The sequence below is a fragment of the Chrysemys picta genome, chromosome 4 (genome assembly GCF_011386835.1).
Source record: "Chrysemys picta bellii isolate R12L10 chromosome 4, ASM1138683v2, whole genome shotgun sequence".
NCBI lineage: Eukaryota > Metazoa > Chordata > Testudines > Emydidae > Chrysemys > Chrysemys picta.
In genome coordinates, this window is record NC_088794.1 from 99,629,920 (window position 1) to 99,648,343 (window position 18,424).

Consider the following 18,424-nt stretch of genomic DNA (forward strand, 5'->3'; position numbering starts at 1 on the left):
ATCTCTACCTTCCTGCACCATGGGAGCTCAATGCCCTGCATCACTGACTGCCTCAGGCTCAGACACCGGAGTGGAAGGAGTTCCGAGGGGGGAGGGGGCACGACGTCTCCTCCGCACCCCTATGAGTAGGCCGACTGGCTGAGGCCTCTGGCATCCTCGGTTCAGATGTGGCCGAGCAGGAAACTCCAAACTGTGCACCATGGGCCTGGTGGTACGCTCACTGGGTCCAAAATGGCCACTGAGTGGGTCCCTGCCAGTGAGCCTGCCATGACTCTGCCCCCACATAATGGCATCCATGGTCTGACCAGCACCAGTCCCGCTCCGAATACCGAGACCCCATCTCTGAGCCCAAGGAATGGGATCAGACCGCGAGGGCCAGGGCGGTGCGGAGCGGACCTGCTCCGGCGAACGGCGCTGAGAAGGTAGAGAGCAGCGTTGCGAGGCTGGGGAGTGGTGTCATGACCTGGAGCTGTGCCGGGACCTGGACCGGTGCTGAGACCTGGAGCAGTGCCGAGATGGTGAACGGTATTGTGACCGGTGCCAAGTTCAGGACCTGCTCCATGACGGTCGTACGGAGCAGCGCCGCGATTGGGAGCGATGACGCGATTGGGAGCCATGCCATGAGTCCAACCAGTGCTGTGAGTGCAACCGGCGCCGCAATGAAGAGCGGTGCCAGGACTCCGAGCAGTGCCGAGGTTAGACCAACGGTGCCAAGGTTCAACCAACGGTCAGATCAATGCGGCTTGCCTCGAGACAGTGCCACATGCTGAGGCACCAGAGACTTGGCACGGAGAATAGAAGACCTCTGTGCCGTCATGGCGATGAGGTCCCTCGCAGCAGAAAAGGTGTCCGGGGTGGACGGCAGCTGTACTTCCACAATGCTGTGGGTCAGGGAGTCCAAAGGCACCAGACTGAATGGCTCCCCTTGCGGGGCTGAAGTTGACAGTGCCGGGTCCTCAGCCTTTGCCCCCCGGGTGCTCCTCTCTGGAACGCGTCCCATTGGCTGGCTCCAGGGAGGTGGGCCTCTGCGTAGGAGAGCCACTCTTCTCCTGCTTCCAGTGCCACTTCGGTGTCAGGGACTGGGAGCGGTGCCAGGTCGATGCCACCAGTTTCGGCGTCAGGGAGCAGCAGTGCTGTAGGTCTCGGCCAGAGTCCATCTGCAGTGCTGCTTCCACCACTGCCGCCGGTGCCTGGCGCACCAAAGAACCCGGTGCCTGGTCCTGCCGTGCCGAAGAAGGCTGGGGTCTAAATGCCGGCTCCATAAGGAGCTGCTTAAGACAAAAGTTCCACTCCTTTTTGGTCCTAGGACGAAACCTTGCAGATCCTGCACTTTTCAGCTTGGTGAGCCTCCTCCAGATACTTCAGACAAGGGTCATGGGGGTCGCCCATTGGCATGGGATTGTTGCAGGGTTCGAATCCCAGGGATTTGGGCATGAGAGCCCTCCTAAGGAAAAGCATTCAGAGCGGAGGGAAACCCCCCCCAACCCAACTGCTACTAACTACAACAAAAAACAAAAAAGAAACTACAAGAAAGAACAACTACTATTAGAATCAAGCTAGGGAAATGTGGAAAACTTGCTAAGCAAGACGCCACAGTTCCAACCACCATCACGGGTGGTAAGAAGGAACTGAGGGGGCGCCGGGTTGGCAGGGTCATATATTGAGCAGCACTCCAGGGAGCTCCACAGCCGACTCGACGGATGCTGCTAGGGGAAAAACTTTCCGACGGCCGTGCACGCACCACACACACATCTAATTGGAATCAATATGAGCAATCACTCAAAGAAGAAACGTATTTCCCGCACATCTCAGAAACAGTGCAAAGGCTTATGGGAGTCAGTGGTAGCAGAGGAACTGAGGGCAAGGGAAGTAATTGCTGGGAATGAAGGATTGCTGAAGGATTGCTGGGTGTAGGTAGTAGTAGTATGAAATGAGTTTGGTTTAATTTTTTTGGGGGGGGGGGATTCTTAGGGAGCCTCCCCCATGCAGACTCTGGCTGATCCCTAGCCTCTCCATTCAGTCAGGCACATCTGCCCCTGTCCCCGTATGTCCTTGCATCCCCACTCAGCCACCCATTTCTCCCTGTCCCCATGTGTCCCCTGCATGCCCACTTAGCTACCCCCTCTTCCCCCCATCCCCATGTGGCCCGGCACCCCCACTCAGCCCCTGGCTCAATGCTGTCACACCACTAGCTCCTGTCCCTCTGTCCCAATCTATCCCACCCTGACTAGCCCTTCTGAATCCCAGTCTGTGTGACACCCCCCTCACCCCCCAGAAACCCAGCCTGCCCCGCATTGTCGTCCCCCCCAGACTCCCTCACCTGGCCCCGCAGGCAGGGCACTGTGAGGAATGCAGCCTCTCCACGGCTGGCTGAGCCAGTCCGTGAGCCAGCTGCCCTCTGTTCTGGTGCCACAGCAGCCCTTGATGGGTGAAAGGTGTAACTGCAGCGCCTCTCCGGCAGAACGTATTTTCTCCGGAGGGGGAAAAAAAAAATCTGCAGGGGACATGAATTCTGCATGCATGCAGTATTCCCCCAGGAATAGCCTCTAGTAGTGATGCAGAGGTGTCAGCAGCCCATGAGCTCCATGGTACCAGATTCTAGCCCTCCAGTCTCTTGCACATTAACAGTGTTTAGCTTTGGGGGGGAAAATGGTAAATTTATCGTCTGATGTGAAACTCAGACACTATACTTTGGGTCAAGTCTAAGGAACAGTTTATTCCTATGAAAAATGGTAAATGGCAGGTCTGCCATCAATACATGCAATTCACTCACCCTTCTAGCAGATGTTACAGAAATAATAAACAATATTAACAGATAAAGAAAAAAGACTCTTGGTAAGATTTCAAAAGGCAGCTTCATGAGCACAGACAAAACTTAAGATCCCATGCTGCAACAGTATCTCCCAAGAAAGAATACCTGTTACATAACCCCTTTAAGAACTTTTTAACTGCACCATGCGCAAATAATGATCTACCATCCATAAAGACAAAATAAGCTGACAGAGCCACCAAGTGGATTCAGAGAGGAATCAGATAACCCTTCAGGCTTTAGATACATCACATATTCCAAAACACAGAGAATAGAAGCAGTTACTGCAACTCAAATTTACACAGCATTATAAGAGACAAACCAAGACCCCTGCAAGTGACAACATTTTCTTGCAGAATGCTTTCTAAAGGTAAGCAATAATTCTGAACCATTACTGAACAGGACTGTTCTAACACTAATCAGAGTCTGACAAGCCAGGCCATCAGATGAAGAGACTGAGGATACGGATGAAGAATTCTGCCACGCTATTGCAACAACAGGTACAAAGACAAGGGAAGCAGTCAGAACACTCCTCCTGACAGCTGAAGCAGGTCTATATCCATATATCATTTGTCCTTGCTAAGCCATGTGACTCAAATTAATCTTGCCTTGTCCTATCTTATGTTCTTCACCACCTTCTGAATTAATAGAAAGGTGGTGGGGGTAGGAGAGAAGTACAGAAAAAGCTTTACTATCTGGCACTTTGGGGGAATGGGGGGTGCTGGTTAGTTAAAAATTCCAGTTAACTAGGAATTATACTTACTAATGGGTTGGGGCGTGGGAAGGAGTGTGGGCCATGGGCTCTAGGAGGGAGTTTGACCGCGGGAGAGAGCTTAGGGCAGGGGGTTTGGGTGCAGGAGGGATTTCAGGGTGCCAGATCCCGGCGGTGCTCACCTCAGGCGGCTCCCCGCAAGCAGCGACATGTCCCTGCTGCTCCTAGGCGGAGGCGTGGCCAGGGGACTCTGCACACTGCCTCCGCCCACAGGCACTGGCCCCGCAGCTCCCATTGGCTGCAGTTCCTGGCCAATGGGAGCTGCGGAGCCAGTGCTCGGGGCAGGAGCAGTGCACAGAGCCCCCTTGGCCATTCCTCCACCTAGTAGCAGCAGTGACATGTCGCTGCTTGCTGTGCTCTCAGCAATGCTAATCAGAGCATCCAGGGTCCCTTTTAGACTGGGCGTTCCAGTCGAAAACTGGACACCAGGCAACCCTATTGAAAATTTGTATTGGGATCAGAAATGCCGGTTTCTAAAGCTTTCCAGTTGGTAAAGTGCCGAATAACACAGCTTTTACTGTATACAGAAGCCACTTTCCCCAGTGCACTAGGAAAGTATGAGATGGACAAAAGAAATGACACTTCTGTGACGTTATCTGATTAAAATATGACCATGTAGATCATTGTTGCCACCACTGTTATATAATCACAACAAATCTTATAAAAAGAATGTCAAGTAAGGCGTCTATGCAAAAGTTATTTGCTGAATATGATTATCCTATTCGTATGCATGTATCTTTTTTTACTTGAAGTTATGAGTATTGGCTCTATACATGTATTTCAGATGTGTTTGCTTCTGGGAAGCACCCACAAAGCAGTTCCTTCACAGTGTGCTGGCTAAATATTTAAGTTGAATGGCCCATCAAAGAACACTTAACTCACAATGGAAGATGCATATCTACACTTAATGGACTTTCTTGTGAACGTTCTAACTGTAGTATGGGTAATGGCCTGTGCTACACCAACCTCCTTATTGAGCTTGCAGGAACAAACCATCCTGATGTGTAGAAACAATAGTAAATATGGCAGGCGACCAGCTTGGCTTAACAGTGAAATCCTTGCTGATCTAACACACAAACAAGAAGCTTACAAGAAGTGGAAGACTGGACAAATGACCAGGGAAGAGTATAAAAATATTGCTCAGGCATGCAGGAGTGAAATCAGGAAGGCCAAATCACACTTGGAGTTGCAGCTAGCAAGAGATATTAAGAGTAATAAGAGGGGTTTCTTCAGGTATGTTAGCAACAAGAAGAAAGTCAAGGAAAGTGTGGGCCCCCTTACTGAATGAGGGAGACAACCTAGTGACAGAGGATGTGGAAAAAGCTAATGTACTCAATGCTTTTTTTTGGCTCTGTCTTCACAAACAATGTCAGCTCCCAGACTACTGCACTGGGCAGCACAGCATGAGGAGGAGATGATCAGCCCTCTGTGGAGAAAGAAGTGGTTCAGGACTATTTAGAAAAGCTGGACAAGCACAAGTCCATGGGGCCAAATGCACTGCATCTGAGGATGCTAAAGGAGTTAGTGCATGTGACTGCAGAGCCATTGGCCATTATCTTTGAAAACTCATGGCGATCGGGGGAGGTCCTCGATGACTGGAAAAATGCTAATGTAGTGCCCATCTTTAAAAAAAGGAAGGAGGAGGATTTGGGGAACTACAGGCCAGTCAGCCTCAACTCAGTCCCTGGAAAAATCATGGAGCAGGTCCTCAAGGAATCAATTCTGAAGCACTTAGAAGAGAGGAAAGTGATCAGGAACAGTCAGCATGGATTCACCAAAGGCAAGTCATGCCTGACTAACCTAATTGCCTTCTATGATGAGATAATTGGCTCTGTGGATGAGGGGAAAGCAGTGGATGTATTATTCCTTGACTTTAGCAAAGCTTTTGATACGGTCTCCCACAGTATTCTTGCCAGCAAGTTAAAGAAGTATGGGCTGAATGAATGGACTATAAGGTGAACAGAAAGCTGGCTAGATCGTCAGGCTCAACGGATAGTGATCAATGGCTCCATGTCTAGTTGGCAGCCGGCATCAAGCAGCGTGCCCCAAGGGTCGGTCCTGGGGCCGGTTTTGTTCAATACCTTAATTAATGATCTGGAGGATGGCGTGGACTGCACACTCAGCAAGTTTGCAGATGACACTAAACTGGGAGGAGTGGTAGATACGCTGGAGGATAGGGATAGGATACAGAGGGACCTAGACAAATTAGAGGATTGGGCTCAAAAGAACTCTGATGAGGTTCAACAAGGACAAGTGCAGAATCCTGCACTTAGGATGCAAGAATTCCCTGCTACAGACTAGGGACCGAGCGGCTAGGCAGCAGTTCTGCAGAAAAGGACCTAGGGGGTTACAGTGGACGAGAAGCTGGATATGAGTCAACAGTGTGCCCTTGTTGCCAAGAAGGCTAACGGCATTTGGGGCTGTATAAGTAGGGGCATTGCCAGCAGATCGAGGGACATGATCATTCCCCTCTATTCGACATTGGTGAGGCCTCATCTGGAGTACTGTTCCAGTTTTGGGCCCCACACTACAAGAAGGATGTGGAAAAATTGGAAAGAGTCCATCGGAGGGCAACAAAAATTATTAGGGGGCTGGAGCACATGACTTATGAGGAGAGGCTGAGGGACTGGGCTTGTTTAGCTTGCAGAAGAGAAGAATGGGGGGGGGGGAGGGGGATGGATCTGATAGCTGCTTTCAACTACCTGAAAGATCGAAAGAAGATGGATCTAGAGTGTTCTCAGTGGTACCAGATGACAGAACAAGGAGTAACGGTCTCAAGTTGCAGTGGGGGAGGTTTAGCTTGGAAACTTTTTCACTAGGAGGGTGGTGAAGCACTGGAATGGGCTACCTAGGGAGGTGGTGGAATCTCCATCCTTAGAGGTTTTAAGGTCAGGCTTGACAAAGCCCTGGCTGGGATGATTTAGTTGGGGATTGGTCCTGCTTTGAGCAGGGGGTTGGACTAGATGATCTCCTGAGGTCCCTTCCAACCCTGACATTCTATGATTCTATGACTAAGCGAAGCATGCCTGGACATGTGACTTGCCCATGTGACTCCAAACACCATCTTGTTACCTGTAATTTTCCACAGTGACAACAATGGAATTCCCTTCACTTGGCAGATGCTATAAAAGGCCCTGGAAACATCTCCATTTTGCCTCTTTCTTGCTCAAACCTCTGGACTATGAACTTATACTAAAGGGAGCATTTTAACCAAAGGACTGAGGACCTTCCAATGATTTGGAAGCAACCAGAGATTTAACAAGCCAGCAGTTTATTCCTTCATTGCTACAAGCCTGAACCAAGAACTTTGCATTTATTTTATGTATTTGATTCCTTTAACTAATTTTAACTCTCACCTTTCATTCTTTTTATAAATACACCTTTAGATTTTAGATACTAAAGGACTGGCATCAGCATGGTTATTGGGTAAGATCTGAGTTGTATATTGACGTGGATGTATGGCTGGCCATTTGGGATCAGAAGAACCTTTTGTTTGATGAAGCTGGTTTTAAATAACCACTCATCATTAAGTCTAGTGTCTGGGTGTTGAATCCAAGACTGGAATACCTATGGAGGGTGCATTTCTGACTTGTTAGACAGTGAGGTGAGACAGAAGTTACTTTTGTTGCTGGTTTGGTATATCTCATGAAAGAATAACCACCAGGTTTTGTTTTTTTTTTCTTTTCTTTTTTTGGGTGGGGAGGAGGGGGAGGGGAGGGAGCGTCTGCCATTTTCCCCAGCAGCTCGTCCTGAATTTGGTATTCTCAGTTGTGACCCACGAAAGCACAACTTCTTGTTGAACCTGGTTGCAAACCGGCCTACGACACTTGGTCCTTTAAACGACCACACACGCATCTGAGAGCTGTCCCTGCTTAATTTATCTGCCTAACACATTGCTCTCCCTTGCTAAACAGAGGGCCATCAGGAAGACATTGTGTGTTTATCTGCCCTCTTAGAGATAGGTTGGCAGGAAGCAAGAGCCACACAAACTGCTTTAACAGGTTGCAAAAGTTCATCCTACTTCTTGAAGGAACTCCTAAAATGTTGAATACCAGATGCGATGTTTCATATTGTAAATTAAAACACACTAGCTATATTAAAACTACAAAAAACTAATTGAATATTAATAGACTATTCCTATAGGACACTACAGTATGAGAAAACCCTGGATCCTCAGGAACAGACTGTTCACTTCACCTGGTGCTGAGGTATGAAGAAACGAGGCAATAGAGGGCACAGAGCCCCCTTTTATGCCCTTCCCCTCAGAACATTAGCAAACATTGAGGGGAGGGATGAGTGGGGCACATGAGCACTGCTTGGAGAAGATTCCACAGTTGGGCTGCACTGGTCAGTGCATTACCCATAAGCAGGAATATACTGGGCCACTCAAAGAATCATCAGGTACCACCTTTTACTCTCACTTTCATACAGGCTCACCATCCTTTCAGTGGGATTTTTTTTTAAAAAAAACAGCAGTGCAACTTCAAGAGCAGGCTTTTAATGCTAATTATTTGCAGGCTGTATTCAGAAAAAGAACTGAGATACCACAATGTACAGCCTTCTGAAGGAGAAATCCGCTGAAGTTTGGATGGCTAACATGTCAAGTCTCATGAACACATGCAGAGATAGACAAGTTGCTACCTTGCAGATTTCTTCGTATGATGCAAAGGAGTTCTCTGCCCATGAAGGGGATACTGCTCTGCTTTGCTGACTTCACTTTTACCTAAAGATTTCAGAACTTTAGTTTTGCAAGTCTTCTTGATGCAAAATTTTAACTACCCAATAGATACTTTTTTACCTCATGGGTGTTATATTACAAATAGGATACAAGACTTTCTATAGGAGTGTGATCTTACATGTTTTGAGCACCCTGCAGACATTTAGCATGTATCATTGCCTTTCTTTGGGGTGTTTTGGTTTGGTGCAGAATTGGGAAAGAATGATCTCCACTCTATGAAAGAGTGAACTTTTGGAATTAAAGCAGGCTCCAGGAAGAATACCTCTTTAACAGCATTGAAGGTACAGTACTGGGATAATTCTCCCAGTTCAAGACTTCCATTGCTCAAGTGGTAGCCACCTGTAATGCTACTTTAATGGAGAAGTAAATCAAAACTAATGTGTCCAACAACAGATTCAACTTCCACAGGGCTCCCCTATATATTTCCAGAAGGTTAAATAGGGAGACTGCTGTGAAAAAGCACTTGATACGAGGAGAAGACGTCCTAGAACTATTCACCCCCAATATGCTGATGAATGCTTTTGGAGAGTGTATGCCTTCAGTTCAATCGCCAGACTACCCCAGCAGTATTCCAGAATTAGAAATTTGTTTGATGCTTTGATTCTTCATGTTCTTCTCTACACCATGAAGCACAACTGAACAAAATTTTAGCATATTCCAAGTCTGTTTATTTTTTTCTCAAAGCTAGGAGACTTAATTGCTTCCCCTCTCCCAACAGTTGTTTCTATTTAGCATCTACACTGCTGAGTATCCGTGGGTCCAGGTGCACTAACAATCCTTGATTTAGGACGTCTTTCAAAAGTGGTAGAGAGAAAAAGAGGACAGTACCATCTTATCTAGAAATAATGGTCCTCTGGTATGGGCTAGGTACTTCTCTGGTTCCCAGCATCATAGCATTCATAAATATTAAAGGAGTTATCTTTACAACGAAAATGTGAAGTATATCCCCAATTTTACAGAACGAAAACCCAGACACAGAGAGATTAAGTAATTAGCCCAAGATCCCCAGGAATTGAACCCAGATCTCCTGAGACCTAGTGCCTCAATCACAAGACCGTCCTTCCTCCCTTAGGTTCAGTGGATTCTCCTTTGATAGGGAGCCTGCCATCCCTAACTAACTGAAGAAGCAGTAGAGGCTTAGCTGGCTTTTGGTAGAAGGTTGCCTTTGAATGGCTGTCCAATTAATCCCTTACGTTAGCAATGGCTGAATAAAACTATTGGGAGGGTGGCAGTCTGATTGTTTGTTTTGTACCAGCACAAGATTTTTTAGACAGATTAGAGAGCCTCTTAATCTTGTTTGGTAATTCCCACTCCAATTTAACTACATGCTTTTGTAATTATTAGAGGTATACTGAGGTCTCTTCTGGAAGTTGAAGGAAAGATTTTTTTTATTTTATATTATATATATATATAATTGAGGTTCAATACCCATAGGGATGACCACCTTTGCTTCCTAAGCTTTATCCTGAATGGAATCTCTCCTCTGAGAGAAGAGATCTTGAAGTAGACAGTTCATTCTTATACTCAGGCTTGCTCCAAGTTCAGAGAAAGCAGGATGGTGGACCATCTGTTGCTGCTGGGAGGCAGTGAACTGGCAAATTTTCCAGAAGAGAGTCAAGCATTTGTCATCCCCAGGGACTGACAGATTTGAAGCATAAAAAAGGAATACCACTGTAGGAGGCGTGAGATTCTAAATCCTCCTTTTTCCATCCACTGCAATTCTTATCTAGAATTGTTTTCTCTCAGTGTGGAAGTGACTGTAGGTCTATATATACACACTACTCACCTCTTGAGGACGCATGTAGGGGATGCGTAGTCATGCACCACAATGAAAAGCAGGCTGTGTTCACACTGCAGTGTGTAGTTACATGTAACAGTGAAAGGCTCTGGCAAGGGGGAGGCAGAGCAGAAAAGCTCATCAGTGGAGAATTGCCAGAGCCTTTCCTTGCTGCTGGAGTCTTTCAATGCAGCAGGGAAAGGATCCTGCAGCAGGGAGGCAGTGTAGACAGGGAAAGCACTGCATCGGTGAGTTGAGAGCTCTATAGGGTTCATACCACATGGTTCAGGAGAGGCTTTACTTGCTTAAGCATTGCCTCACCGTCTATGCTGCTATTTATACCTGTACGGGGCAGGGGTGTAGTGTTTGTACACTACAGGCTACCAAAAGGAGGGTGCAGTGTACTTTGTAACAAAAACTAGGATAATGGAGCTGTAGTGATACTTATGGGACTGCTGCAGCCCTTCCTTTTCCAGCGCACTAAATACAAGTTTGCAAAAAAAGAAGGAAAACCATATTATAGAGGATAAGCAAAAGTCAAAATTCTTGCTAAAGATATCATTAATTATACATTATCAGTTATTATACCAGATTACTTTCAATAGCTCTATAAATCCACAAGAGAAAGAGAAGTATACCTTATTGATAGCGCAGGCTGTCTTTTCTCGTGTAGATCCACTACTTGTCCTTATGATCTTTGATAAGTCTTCTCGAGCAGCAAGAAGGTGGGCAAACGTAATGGTTGTTTTAGGAGATAGTGCGTAACGTTTGGGCTGATAAATTCTTGCTATGTCATCTGTTTTAACCTAAATGATAAAGTCAAATATAATTTAGTAGCTAAGTATTTCATGTACAAAAATGCAAATGCTCAATGGCTGTTTGGTGACTTATAGTCAGTGTGAGTTTACACAGAGCACAAAGTTTAGACATTCAAACTACCTTAGTAAAAACAGTGCCAGTCACTCTTATAAATGCCTCTTGGCCTTGCTCACAACAATCAGCTACTGTACAAAAAAAAAAAAAAAAAAAAAAAAAAAAGGGGCAATGCAGGTGTTTAGTTAATGCTGAAGCCTAGTACTACCTATCACAAATTGACATGGTCTAGTCCATGCCCCATCCTGTAACCAGTCCCTTGTGAGTGACACCTTTAATGTGTCAAACCCCAAGGGTCCACACAGTTCTACAGGGGAAGGCCCACAGCGTCCATGGGTCCAAAACTGAGCCTTTGGGCACCAGCCATCCCTGTCTCTCTGTGGCTCCCTGCAGCAAATCCAGTCAACCCAGATGCCTGCGGGAGGCCTGTACTATACCCGTTCATGGTGCAATGGTCTCAGTATGTATTTGCATGCAGTCTTTTCAAAAACAAGATAACAATTTATTATGTGTACCAGGTGACTAATCTAAAAGTGCTTAGGTTAACATAGAGAAGCAAAGGTTAAGACAGTTCAGATTGGCTCAAGTCACGGCTCCCTTGAGCCATGTTGCTGAAGGAACCATCTCTGCCTCCCTTCTGTGTCTAGTTTCATTTCCATTAGTTTCAGGTGACTATCCTGTATCTCTGACAGTTCAGCTCTTAACGTAGACACCTAGTACCTTTTGTCTTTGTTCTCTGGACACAGCCATGCTGTGTTCACATCTTCAGCTGCCTCTGCAGCTGTTAAATTTTGATCATTGCGGTTTCCATGGTCTCTGTAGGGCTTCCAATCAAATGTATTATTCCAGCTCAGACAGTCCTAGTGGCTATATGTCTCAAATACCTACCCTGGTCTCCCACACCATATGGAGAAAATAAATTCTTTCCCCCCCAATGGATAGCAATGCCAACATGACAGTTACAGAGTCATATAGATAGCTCATAAAAATATTGAGAATTCCCACATTCATCACACCACCACAACACCTCTCCTTCTCACTGGAAACAAATGGAATCTCTATTTTCCAAAGTATCCAAAGGTCCAGCACTTTAGAAATAAGGCTGCTATTTTAAAGGATTTAAAATATGGTCAATTGATTACAAAAAAAAAGAAGTCAGTATTGCATAGATACCAGCAAGAAGGGCAAAACTACAATGACATTGTGCAGAATGTGAAAAGAAACTGACAAGGAGAGAAAATATGAACTTTTTAAAAACAGGGAACAAAGGGAGAGAAAAAAAATGCTCCCTGGGAGACTGGGAGCTTCAGAGCAACTGGACATTTGCCTGTTAACACTGGAGACACACTGTTCCCTGCAGTAATATATTGTTAAGGAATGACTGACAGTAGGACTTTCCCACCGTGGGAAACAATACCTGAATTCAAGAAACACCATGGTCAAAAAGCGGAAACACTGGGGCCAATAATATCTAAATCAAGGGTGGGCAAACTTTTTGGCCTGAGGGCCACATCTGGGTATAAAAAGGGGCAAGCCTGATGTGAGACGGGTGGATGTTCTCTGCAGCTCTGCCCCCCACTCCTCAACTAATCGAACAGAACTAAGTTAAATCTCACCCAGCATTATCTGAAGTCCTTCCCAACTGTATAACATTCAGGACAATATCAGGTGAAGGAGGCTGCCTACACTACCTGGCTCCAGACCAGAAGGTAGGGAGGAGAGAAAATGCCTCTCTGAAGATATCTCCAAGAAGAGCTGCAGGTTTTAAGGAATGAACCTTTCCACCTATTGTTAGAGCTGAAAGTATTAAGGAAAAGAGGGAGAGAAGGATCTGGATCTCTGTAGCTTCTTCTGTAACCTGTTACTTTTTTCCCCAATTAAGGAGTCACCTGGCTCAAAACCCCTGCCCCCAAAATCTTACAAGCTATACAAAAATAAACAGTCAGTCATATGAATATATCACGTAGATCTGAAATCTGCTCTTGTAAATATATATTGTTCTCAGATAAATATTTATAAGATTCCATGTACATGTTATGAGACGCTATATGCAACTGAAAATTGATTTCACAAGGCTAAATTTAAAATTTTCCAAAATGACAGTTCTTTTTTCCAGGTGCAATCTGCACCTACCAATATCATACCTGCATTTTACATTCGTAATTTCAATAACAGCTATAAAATTGAGTAATTGTGCCTCTTGCTACCTCATGTGTATCTGTGTTCAGGTATGAAGAGACATAAGTACTCAGATTTGCACTTGTAATTCATTTTTGCAGGCAAAAATTGTACCCTCAAAATGGAAGTTGCGCTTCAACCCTTTGAAAATCTACCCAGTAATGGAACTTTAATACAAAATTACAATAGGCCTTCTGGAAATCTCAGTAACTGTATTTAGTTTTTGCAGATTTTCTAAGAACAGGCTGCTGACTCATCTCACCACTTTAACTTCATTAAATAAAACAATGGTACACTTTCTTCGTGATTGAACAAAAGCTATTTAAATAGTTTTTAATGTCACATCTAGGAACTAATACGATATCAAATGACTCAAATAAAGTCAATTTAAGCTACGGTCATAAATTAAATACAATTTTAATATTATTTATTAATAATTATTTTAAATTATTTAAATGTGAGGATTTATATAGTTGTACACAGAGCAGTGTGGAACAATATAAGACAGACAACCTCTACTTTATCCTTGGTATAGAATCGTAAGAATATAGGCCTACATCTTCAAGCTTGGGTGTCTAAAGTTAGGCACTTACATCCCTATTTAAGCACCTAAATAAAAGTTGCCTTGCTCTGAATTCTACTGGATCAGTCGTCCTTCAGTCATAAGGCAAGAAAAAAAATGTGTTTGTGGAGAGGAAGAAAGGAAAGAAATGTATGCAGTAGTCTCCTTACCACAGCGAGTTAACTCTTTTTTCCTTTCCTCTCCTACAGTGCATCAACATTCATGGAAGCTGCTGAGGTGAGAGGTGCACAAAGAAGCAATAGCTGAACGTTTGAGAATAAATTTTCAAAGCTGCATACGAAGATGTAGCTGCATCACTCCCACTGATATTTAATGAGAGTCATGCAACTGAGGTTTTGTCTGCACTTGCATTAAGCTACAACAGACAACACCAGGTAGGTTTTTAAAAACAGATCTGTAAGTTGTTTTCCATTATTTTCAGTATGCATGCAAAGCCTTAAACCAGTTTAAAAATGGACAGGACCTAAACTATTGTATTCCTTTATGAGTAAAGTCTTGTGGCTCATGCACAGAACTGGGAGTTAGGATGTCTTTGTGCTATTCCCAGTGATTCCATAAGCTTCCTGTGTGTCTACTGGTCAAATCACAACCTCACTGTGGCTCAACTTCCTAATTTGCAAAATAGCCAGCACTGCCGGGGATGGGGGCGGGGGGCGGGCGGAGGAAAAGGGGCAATTTGCCCTGATCCTCACCCTCGCGCTCCTCAAACTGAGTGGCATTGCAGCCTGCCATACAGGGTTGCAGTGCCTCTCAGGAGAGGCAGCTGGGCAAATTTGAGCGAGCAACATTACAACCTGGCACCAGGTTGCAAAACCTGGAGCAGAGAGCTGGGCCCAGACCAGCAGGACAGGAGCCACGGCTTCAAGGTAAGTTTGTTCTCCAACACTTACAGAAGGGCCTCTCCTCAGCAGTAAAGGGAGAGTAGAAAAAGAGAGAAGGTAGGAGCACTTCGCACAAAAATAGAGATGTTGAGTACAAACTTAATCAGGGAACCAAGGGACATGAAAAGAAGAAATTCTTGAATTGCTCGTACAGCAATGCTAGGACCCTGGGTAACAAACAAGAGGAATTAGAATTACTCATTTATGAGTATAAATTCAATTTAGTTGGGTATTACTGAAACCTGGTGGGATGATTCACACAATTGGAATGTTAAAAATCAATGATTATAAACTATTTAGAAGGATGGAGTGCAAAAAAGGGGAGGGAGTGGCATTCTAGGTCAAAAATGGCATTGCCCGTTTCTGAGTAACTGATAATTCACAAGAAAATGAACTTGAATGCTTACGGATCTATATCCTTAACAGATAAAGCACAAGATGGGGTATTAGTTGGTGCCTGCTACAGACCACTAAATCACACTAGGGAACAGGATAACTGCCTCCTTATGCACCTATGTAGAACGATGTGTAGTGAAAAATTTTGTATGATCAAAGGGGACTTCAATTTGAGTGACATGCTGGAGGTCACATGTACTCAGTACTAAAACATCTATGAAATTTCTAAACATTATAGATGACAATTTCCTAATTCAAAAAGCGTTGCAGTCAACAAAGGGGAATTCTTCATTACACCTTGTCTTAACAGATAAAGAGGAACTGATCACAGATCTAAAAATTAATGGTAGCTTAGGTACAAGTGATCATGACATGAACACATTATTTTGCTTGCACATTATGAAAGTCCAGACCAGTAATATATGTACTTGGTGCTTTAATAGGGCTAATTTCACAGAACTGAAACAATTATGAGTCAAAACTACTGGGAGGTAGAATTTAATCAGAAAAATGAATCATAACTGGGAATCATTTTAGAACACCTTCCTAGATGCCCAAAAAGCCACAATCCCAGAATCCAGGAAGGCGGCCTACTGGTCAAAAAATTGACCAGGTTTAGAGAGTAAGTGAAAAAACAAATGGAGGAAAGGGGAAGTTGAGAATAATTAATATAAAGCTGAAGTTAGGAACTGAAGAAAATTGATAAGGGAAGCAAATGGACACAGAGAAATCTAAGGCCAGCAAGAGTTAAGGATAATAAGGACATTTTAAAATATATTATAAATAAAAAGAATCTTGACAAAGATATAGGTCCATTACTAGATGGAAATAGTAGAATTATGAATAATAAGGCAGACGCGTTCAATAAATGTTTCTGTTCTGTATTTGGGAGAAAAGCAGATAATATAGTTTCCTCATATGGTGATAACACTATTCCATTTTACTGGTATCTCTTGAGGACGTTAAATAGAAACTAAAATTAAACATTTTTAAATTATCTGGTCCAAATACCTTGCATCCAAGAGTTTTAGAAGAGCTGGCTTAGGAGCTTGTTGGATGGTTAATGTTGATTTTTTGTAATAAGTCTTGGAGCACTGGGCAAGTTCCAGAAGACTGGAAGAAAGCTAAAGTTGTGCCAATTGTTAAAAAGGGCAAATGGGATGACCCACATAATTATAGGCCTGTCAGCCTGACATCAATCTTAGGCAAGATCAGAATGGAGCAGCTAATATGGGCTTGATTAATAAAGAATTAAAAGAGGGTAATATAATTAATACCAATCAGCATGCATTTGTGGAAAAAAGATCCTGTCAAACTAACTTGATATCTTTTTTTATGAGATTACAAGTTTGGTTAATAAAGTTAACAATTTTGATGTAATGTACTCAGACTTCTCTAAGGCATTTGACTTGGTACCACAAAACATTTTGATTAAAAAACTAGAAAGCTATAAAATTAATATGGCTCCCATTAAATGGATTAAAAGCTGGCTAACTGACAGGTCTCAATATGTAATTGTCATTGAGTAAGGCTATGATTTAGTCACAGAGGTCATGGATTCTGTGACTTTAGCAGACCTCCGTGACTTCTTCCGCTTCAGCTGTCAGCAGCTGAAGCGGGGACTGGAGGCAGGACTGTGCGGCCCTGCCCTGCTGCAACTGGGGTTGGATAGCTGCAATCAGGACCCTGCAGCCCCTGCCCTGTGGTTTGCAGAGGGTGGGGGAACTGCAGCCGGGCTCTGCGCCCTGTCCTGCAGCTGCGGCCAGCTCCGGAGTGGGGGCTGTGCCCTCTCATGGCTGTGCCCCTTGCTGCGCCCTCCCCACCATGGAACTCCATTCTTCCCCCTATTTAGCCCTACCCCTGGTTATTTTTAGTAAAGTCACGGATAGGTCATGGGTTTTGTGAATTTTTGTTTATTGCATGTGTCCTGTCCATTAATTTTACTAAAAAAAACCATGACAAAATTGTTGGTGTCATTAGGCATAACCCTAGGTAACTTGGGAGGGTGGAAGACCACAAGTGTCGATGAAGCCTTCCTGCACTAGGCCTAAATGAACCAAAGTCCTTCCATGTTTAAACTCTAATCGACCTCAAAAGCCAGATGCAGAAATTGGAATGTGTAACAGCCAGTTATCAGGTGCAGCACCGCTCATACCGGTGCCAAGCGGTAATAATGAGGCCTGCATACTTCTGGCTGAAAGGCAAAATAACATATCAAAGGAAAGGGACAAGATAATAATTCAATGAGAAGTTACTAACAAACTGGACTTATAGCCGCCAAGATGATTTAACTGCTTAAATGTAATTGCTTGCTACTTGCTTAATGTAAACTATTACCCCGGGGGGGGGGAAGGAAAAAGCTTAGCAGCAAAATATATAAAAAGAGAAAAGCTGCTTATGATGGTGTGCTTGATCTGAGATGTGCCAGTCTCCTTGCACTGCTTTGAGATCTCAAATAAGCTTTGATTGCTTCTCCACCCTGGTGTGTGTTCATTGGTGCGAAGCACACCGGGCAACGAACCCCGCTGTTGCTTTTCTCGGGCACTCTGTGCCGGCAACAAAATCTTAGCCTTATCACTAGGCAGTTGTGTTCCAGCGGAGTCACGCAGGATCGGTTCTTGAACCTATGCTATTTAACCTTTTTACCAATGACCTGGAAGAAAGCATGAAATCACCACCAATAAAGTTTTCAGATGACAAAAACTGGAGGAGTGGGGAATAATGAACAAGACAGGTCACTGATTCAGAGTGATCTGGATTTCTTGGTAGACTAGGTGAAGGCAAACAATATGCATTTTAATGTAGTTAAATGTAAATATATACACATCTAGGAACAAATGTAGGAAATACTTATAGGATGAAGGACTCTCTCCTGGGAAGCAGTGACTCTGAAAAAGATTTGGGAGTCAGGATGGATAATCAGCTGAACACAAGCTCCCACTGTGACACAGTGGTCAAAAAAGCTAACAGGACTCAGGGATGCATAAACACAAGAGTCTTGAGTAGAGAGGATTATTTTGCCTCTATGTTTGACACTGGTGTGACCACTGCTGGAATACTGTGTCCAGTTCTGGTGCTCACAATTCAAGAAGGATGTTGATAAATTGGAGAGGGTTCAGAGAAAAGCCATGAGAATGATTAAAGTATTAAAAAACGTGCCTTATAGTGACTATTTAGCTTAACAAAGAGAAGGTTAAAAGTGACTTACTTAAAAGTAAGTACGTATATGGAGAACAAATATTTAATAATGGGCTCTTCAGTCTAGGAGAGAAAAGGTTTAACATGATCCTATCGCTGGAAGTTGGAGCTAGACAAATTCTTATGGAAATAAGGTGTAAATTTGTAACCACTAGAACAATTTACCAAGGGTTGTGGTGGATTCTCCATCACTGATAATTTTTAAATCAAGATTGGCTG

General features: G+C 44.1%; 1 protein-coding gene across 2 annotated transcripts in view; it reads right to left on the reverse strand.

Annotated features, from left to right (window-relative positions):
* Positions 1–18,424, reverse strand: part of FAM98B (family with sequence similarity 98 member B) — a 52,104-nt gene that overhangs the window by 12,582 nt on the left and 21,098 nt on the right. The window contains exons 7-8 of one of the 2 annotated variants that reach the window (XM_024111165.3): positions 10,735–10,902; positions 8,223–8,304 (exon numbers count right to left, since the gene is read on the reverse strand). In XM_024111165.3, the coding sequence (XP_023966933.1) occupies positions 8,223–8,304; positions 10,735–10,902 (250 nt within the window). The remainder of the gene's footprint in view (positions 1–8,222; positions 8,305–10,734; positions 10,903–18,424) is intronic. The other variant, XM_005309764.5, reaches the window with a different exon arrangement.